We start from the raw sequence: 7,500 nt of genomic DNA on the forward strand, positions 1-7,500 counted from the left end.
ACACATCCCAACTTTTGTTAAATGGCAGATGTATTCGCTAATAGCAAATTGTAACACGGAGATAAAAAGTGTTTCTCAATTAAATATGTCTGTCAATTAAGATCTGAGTACAAATCGCAAACATATGCTCCATATGGCTCATACGGTCAAACGAGACTGTCCAATATGGTCAACCGCTACAACGCTTCGGTTACTGTCACGGTTAACTGGGCGGCGGCTACATCAATCATACGGTCAGACGAGATACGGCCAACCGGACCCTAACCCAACAGACCCGGTCGATCATTCCCTGAGCGTCTCATATTTTGCTTGGGCGAGCGAACATACAGGAGTTTTACATCCTTCTTCGATCCCCCTCCAGTCCATCAAAAACGGCCAGCTTTGCACCAAAACCTTCTTGCTTCGTTTTGGTGTACGGTTTCCAGTCTAGCGAATTTCTGAGAGGTTTATATCCTTCCCAGATCCTATCAAGTTTGCCCGAGACACACGCCTCTACCCCGACCGTGTGCTCTTTAGTTTGGGTGTACGATTGACAGAGTAGAGCTTACATCTGAGAGTTTCACATCCTCCCCTAAGTCCTTCCAAAACATATAACTCTATTTCGCCGAGCTTTTCAGGTTCGATATGCAATTTTCTGAGTGGAGAGTTTGTCTGGTCTGGGATTTGTATAACTTTCTTTTATCCCTTCCAGTGTATTGAAAATAATGCACTTTTACTCAAAGGATTTTTTTTTAATGTATTTCAGGTTTAGAAGTTACAACATGTTTAAAGTCGAGCGAACGCGCTAGGAGCTTACAACTTCCTCTGCAGTCTATAACGGAAACTAACGCCTAAATGCAATTGTCTTTTTCAGGTTTTATTGTACGATTACTATAATCTTTCGTTAGTTCCTTCTTTTCTACTTCCCCCCTCCCCCTTGCCCCACCTCCCTCGCCATCATGCCGCCCTTCCCTTTTCCCTTTTCTTTCTTGCTAAATATATTTTCTGATCTTCAGTATACACACAATTCTACCATTATTTCCTTAAAGACGTCACAAATCCCTAACCTTGAAGCAATCACGAGCCAATTGTTGTGTCTGCAGACGCAATTAAAGTACTCACGACATTATAATGAATCAATTGTCGACGCAGCAGGCTAATTGGAATCGAAAATCGTGTCCATCAGGGACGTCGATTTCAGACCAAGAACACGCTAAATCATGCGTCACTTTCGGATGACGCCGATACGACCAAGTTCCACTGATTACTATACAACTTTAAGATATCTTCCTTTCCGTTTTAATCACCTTGTACATCACCACAGTTCTGTTCAAACTTTCAAATGAAAAATACAAATACAAGTAACCCAATCTGCATCCATAAATGAGAGAAAGAAACAAAATTAGGGGCAAATAAACTTTTTGTTCTCTAAGTAAACTAACAATCGCGTTTTTATTTTCTTCTTTTTTTCTCTCCATCTTTCTTTCTCTCTTTCTTTCCTTCTGTCTTTCTTTCTTAATTCCTGTCCTGCTGATCTTGTTTTCACCATATGTTACTCTGCGATGAGTAATCTTAACCCGAGGCAGTCTTTGTGTTCAATTTCTCCCCAAACGATTCTTCGCCTTCGGCAAGTTTTGGCAGACGTGCATTGTTGTTTTTTTCTTCGTCTAAAGAAACACACGAACCCGAAGAGCTAACGGCGCGGTGGAAGGCCGCTGAGGGGCACTCGATAGCGCAGTGGTTGAGGTGAGTCAGGTGCACGCGGTAGCTCAGCGGTATCCGCAACAAGCGACTGCTGTGTGTTCGAACGATCCGCAACAAGCGACTGCAGTGTGTTCGAACGATGTTGCTTTGTGTGTGTGGGTGTGACTGTGAAAAACCGATACAAGCGGTAACGACAATGACTGTCCCGTAGGGGTTGGGGTGTAGCTCTGAGGACTCACTGTTGGATTAATCAGTTACCGTGACTCATTGGAATTAGTATAGCGTTGATCAAAGCTAAGGGTGGAATTATCGAAATAACGACCTACACTTGACCCGTGTATAAAATAGGACAAATGCATGGGCATAACAACAAAACGAACAAAGAACAAAATCGCAAATATATATGAAAACAGGGAAAAAAAGAAAAAAAAAGAGAAAACCGACTAGATAAGCACACAAAACTGTAACAGAAATGGTCACATGTTACTAAACATAGAAGACGCGACTGAAGCAAAACAGAACAAAGGAAGATAGAAATCTTGGGAAAATAAAAACCGGTGAAACCATAACAAAAGAAAATCAGGTATATTTTATGTAAACTAAATGAAAGAAAGAAAGAAAAGAAAAGATAAGAACGACATCAACTAAAAAGAGACAAAAAAACAGGGGGAAAAACCAGCAAAAGCGGTTAAACTGTTGCCTATCATGAATATAGAAAACCACTCTCCACCATTACAGAATAAACGGAAATTAAGCTCGAACAAAACACAGTAACATCCCTAAAACGAAACATTCTCAGACAACCACCAAAGAAAACAAATCCATCTATTGGAACGAGTATGCAGCAACACAGACTTGTAACACTACACACAAAAACAAAAAGAAACCACACACAAAAGATCTACTTACGGGTAGCGATGTCGAAGGTGCCGCGGTACTCAGACGTCATGAACTGTCTGATGATGGCCGACTTGCCCACCCCGGGTGCACCGAGAAGGGCCACCCGGAAATAAGAGGGTGCACAGACCGATCCGTTGCCACTGACCACCCCGCTTGACCCCTCGGAGGCCACGCTGAGTGTCCGAGGCCTCTGCTCAGTGGGGGGGTCAGTGGCGGCTGACCCTGTGGACATGAGCGAGTTGGTTGACCTCCTCTTGAAGGAGTCGCCGTGGTTGACCAAGCCCTTGGAGGTGACTTTGAAGGACCTGGTGACAGACAAGGGAGTCATTAGCGTATGTGTGGTGAGTTGGTTTGTAGTGGTGGTGTTGGTGTTTTTTGTTTTTTTTTAACTCAGATTTGTTTTGAATTGTCTTGTGATACTTTGATATGTAACTGTTGAGAGAGAAACGCATATTCATATCATATCATTCAACCCTAACTGGAGTACTTAAGACGGAATCACACATCAATCATGCAATTTTATTAACAAAAGAGGATGCAGTGCTTCTTATTAGTCGTTTTTTTTCTGTTCTGTCTTCACATTCCTATATTTTCTCTCTTTTTTTAGCTGAAAAATATCAATGCGACACACACGTATGACTTACTTAAAAGAAATCAAAACGATGACATGAGGCAGTACTTCAAATCAGCAACAGAAACTCTATCTAATCTTAACAAATCAAAGCTATCAAAACTCTCAATCAAAAGCTAAAACAAACATAAACACAAGATAAAACAATATAAGAGCGTTTCAAAATAAGGACACCTTACCTGACTCGGCACAGTTTGTTTGCTGGTTCCTTGTTACGTTCCTGAACGGAGCCGTCCGAGGCGTGTCTCTGTCTTGTCTGTCCGGACCAGGAAGGCAGAGAATTAGTACGAGGTCTGGACTCCAGAAGGTCCAACTCCTGTGGCCTTCGGTGGGCTTTTTTGAAAGAGCAGGATCGAGAACTGGGAGCAGACGACACCCCCCTCACCGGTGACACGTTAAGATATTTTTCTGCCTGAGGCATGGTGCTGGTTTGGAGATCGGATTTCATGAATACTTGTAGAAAAAAAACCTCAATGCTCAGGTTTGTCCAAGACTGGACACTGTAGACTGTTGAAGAATCTTTCCGTTCGGATGCTCTTTGTTCAGAAGTCTCTTTAGATGCAGGAGTGTTTCAATTTGTAAAACGAGAAGTTCCTCAAAGGCGACGAACAAGAAATACACACTAGTTCTGGTTTCACAAAGGATGCCGTTTAGTAGAGGAATACAACTGCAGAATATGTTCAAGAAGATTGTTTGTAAAATCCACACACAGCGACAAAATCACAAATGCAGAAGTAAGTAGCGCAAATCGATATCACGCAGGGAAGAGGGTTCTCTTCTCCGTGCACGTTCAGAAAATAAACTGCCTTTGCTTTGTCGGGGCAACTCTCTATATCGATGCTTTTCGAATCACGTGACCGCTACGTCACTGACGACGTCAGCGCGAGCATGGGCAGACCCCGATCGAATTTTCTCACAGCCTCGTTCCCAACTACGTCCGGGGGTTTCCTGGGGCGCTGCTTGATTCTGATTGGTCGAGACGTGACATCATTTTTTCTCGGCGTATCACCGGGGTTCGCCAGTGGAGACTGAGTCTATTTCTGTCTCAGCGTATGCGAAATAATCGATGAGGTGGTCTTCTGCTGCTGCTGCTGCTACTTGGTGATAGCACGCTTGCTTTGAAACTGTCTACTACAAGCTTCCCGGCTTTCACTCACTCACGCGCGAGTGTTAACCACTAAAGGTCGAGAGAGAGAGAGAGATGTGTCGCTTGGGGGAACTGATTTCCACTTGCTATCTTACGCACTGATTTTTGCTCGCGCATTGAAACCCTGGGGGAGAGAGAGAGAGAGAGAGAGAGAGAGAGAGGGAGAGAGAGAGGGGGGGGGAACAGAGAGAGAGAGAGAGAGAGAGAGAGAGAGAGAGAGAGAGAGAGAGAGAGAGAGAGAGAGAGAGAGAGAGATGAATTGAACTTTATTTAAAAAGGATTAAGATTTAAGGCTACACCTTTTCTTACAATCTGTCCTTGGGACGCCTAGACACATAATGATAACATTTAAAAAAAATGAAATAAAAAGATAAGGGATGGAGAGAGAGGGAGAGAGAGAGAGAGGGGGGGAACAGAGAGAGAGAGAGAGAGAGAGAGAGAGAGAGAGAGAGAGAGAGAGAGAGAGAGAGAGAGAGAGAGAGAGAGAGATAGAGGGGGGGGGGTTCAAAGCGAAGGAGAAATGTTATATTGGGTGCAGCAAGTAGAAGAGGGCAACGAGGGGACAAGCACGGAGATGCACTGGTCACTCTCAAAAAGGAAGTCGATCACGATTGAACATGCTACAGAGGGAAGAGGCGGAGGGGCAAGTGGTGGCGAGAGAAAGGCAAAGAAAAAGACTGAGCGAAGAGAGAGAGAGAGAGACAGAGAGAGAGACAGAGACAGGGACAGAGACAGAGTGACAGAGAGAGACAGAGAGAGAGGGAGGGAGAGAGAGAGAGAGAGAGAGAGAGAGAGAGAGAGAGAGAGAGAGAGAGAAAGAGAGAGGGAGGGGAGACAGACAGACAAACAGACAAACAGAAAGATTTAGAGACAAATAACGGTAGAGAGAGAGAGAGAGAGAGAGAGAGAGAGAGAGAGAGAGACAGAGACAGAGAGACAGAGAGACAGAGACAGAGACAGACAGACAGACAGACAAAGACAGAGACCGAGACAGAGAGACTGGGAGATCGAGAGAGATGAAAAGAGTGGGGGATGGAGAGAGACACACACAGAGACAGAGACAGACATATAGAAACGGAGTGAGAATTGAATAGAAAGTATTAGCACGCACACTGTGGCTGAGAGAGGCATGGTACAGGTAGGAAAGTCGGGGGGAAAACCCGCCTCCGCTCTAGATGTCTAGAAGTCTGGAATCGCTGTGCTGGCAAACAGGTAGCACTTTACCCTCCTGGCACCGGTTTACGGGGAAAAGTGTAAACGAAACCCACTGATGTCGTGTAAAGCATCTGGTGGTGGCGCAATAGATTTGTCAGTGCTGATGTTTGTATTGCTGTTTACTCCCCTTAACTGCGTTTGGATTAAACCAGCGTAGACGGGGCTGGAGAAAAAACACGCTTTTATGCGAATTACAAACAGCGCGTGGATAAGACAATGTTGTATATGGGTTACTATAGCAAAACAACAAAACAACAATAACAACAACACAGGAAAAAAACGGAAACAAAAGCAAGGCTACGTGCTCAAGCCAATTGCAAATTCAACCGTGTCTAGAATGTATGTGTACATGGTTCCATTTATGTTAAGTAGATACATAATGGTTTTGTGAAATCAATATAACAGAATAGAAAAAAGTGAACAAGTTATTTTGCGTACAACCCTGTACCCTTGCACATAATTTCCCTAATTTACGTATCTTTGAAACCTGGTTCCTCGGTCCTTAATGTGCATTCCGAGGTTCGAACTTTGTTTGTGTGTCATTGTTGTTTGGTCTGGTCTTGTTGAGCATCTATTCGACGTCGTTGTGGAATTTTGGCGTTACTGGTTTTCAGAAGGACAAAAATGATTATTTATTTTATAAAATAATGTTTTTATTCGTTCCTGTTATGGATAAAAAGATAAAAGAATGTTAAATCATGCAGTGTCAGGCGTATTTAAGAGAATATTTCTCATGGAGAATGATTTACTTAGTCTAAAACACAAAAACATCAAAGTCGTCAAGAATGGCGTTACGCCAAAATTCCAGAACGACATCGTTTTGCTCCGGCGCGTGAATCTCATTATTTTGGGAAAAAAATCAATAGACTGGGTTGTTTCGTGGGTTCTCACATAATTAACAGCAAGTTCCAGAAATACCTAAATGGCGCACTTTTAAATAGACTCAATCTTACATGATATTATAACGGGTCAATGGTCAATGACCGACAATATTTATTTGAAGTGACGTCTCTGCCTCCGCCCACCAGTATTCTTGTGGCCTCACCTGCGCATCTAAATTAAGATCAAGCTATGCAAACTGTATGACTCTATTGTGTGTAAACAGGATATAGACATTGCTGTGACGAGGTACGTGTACAATACATGTAATGATGGTATCCGGCAACTCCCACGTCTCCATCGAACCTTTATTTCTGTTCTCTCTTGGCTCAACGATGAGCAAATGCGTTACATGTATTACAGATGTGGAAACCACGTACCGAACTTCTGTTTTCTCCCTTCATAGTGTAACAGTAGCTGTTAGTTCTGAGAGTTTCAGATGTACAAAACAAACAAACACACACACACAAATACCATTGCTTATTGCACTACCCTTGCAAACGAGATGATCGCCTTGTCTTGTCTTCCTTTGTATTGTCTTTTCTCATCTCGCCTCGTCTCGTATCCTCTCGTCTCGTATCCTCTCGTCTCGAATCCTCTTGTATTGTCTACTCTTATGTTTTCTTGTTTTGCCTTTCAATTTTCCTCTTTTGGCCTTTTATGTCAACACTAACACGGTTCAAAAACATAAAAAGTCAAGATTTGTTTCTGTCTGGTCTTGTCTGGTATGGTCTGGTCTTGTCTGGTTTGGTCTTATCTGGTCTCGTTTCGTCTCCTCTCGTCGTGTCTTATCTTGTTTTGTCTTGTCTTGCCTTGTCTTGCCTTATCTGGTCTTGTCTGGTCTTATCTGGTCTCGTTTCGTCTCCTCTCGCCGTGTCTTGTTTTGTCTTGTCTTGTCTTGCCTTGCCTTGCCTTGTCTGGTCTTGTCTGGTCTGGTCTGGTCTCCTCACACCTTGTTTTGTCTCGCCTCGCCTCCCCTCGCCTCGTCTCGCCTCGTCTCGTCTCGTCCTGTCTCGTCTCGTCTCGTCTCGTCTCGTCCTGTCTC

At 43.5% G+C, this 7,500-nt stretch overlaps 1 protein-coding gene across 1 annotated transcript; it reads right to left on the reverse strand.

The window, feature by feature from the left end:
• Positions 1-2,592: 2,592 nt before the first annotated feature.
• LOC138954334 (GTP-binding protein REM 1-like) lies at positions 2,593-4,007 on the reverse strand (the record flags this gene model as incomplete). Its single annotated transcript, XM_070326204.1, is given in 2 exon segments — positions 2,593-2,888; positions 3,394-4,007. Coding segments are annotated over 2 exon segments (565 nt in total), but the record flags the coding sequence as incomplete, so codon positions are not given.
• Between the last annotated feature and the right edge of the window lie 3,493 nt (positions 4,008-7,500).

The sequence above is a fragment of the Littorina saxatilis genome, unplaced genomic scaffold (genome assembly GCF_037325665.1).
Source record: "Littorina saxatilis isolate snail1 unplaced genomic scaffold, US_GU_Lsax_2.0 scaffold_3127, whole genome shotgun sequence".
Taxonomy (NCBI): Eukaryota; Metazoa; Mollusca; class Gastropoda; order Littorinimorpha; family Littorinidae; genus Littorina; species Littorina saxatilis.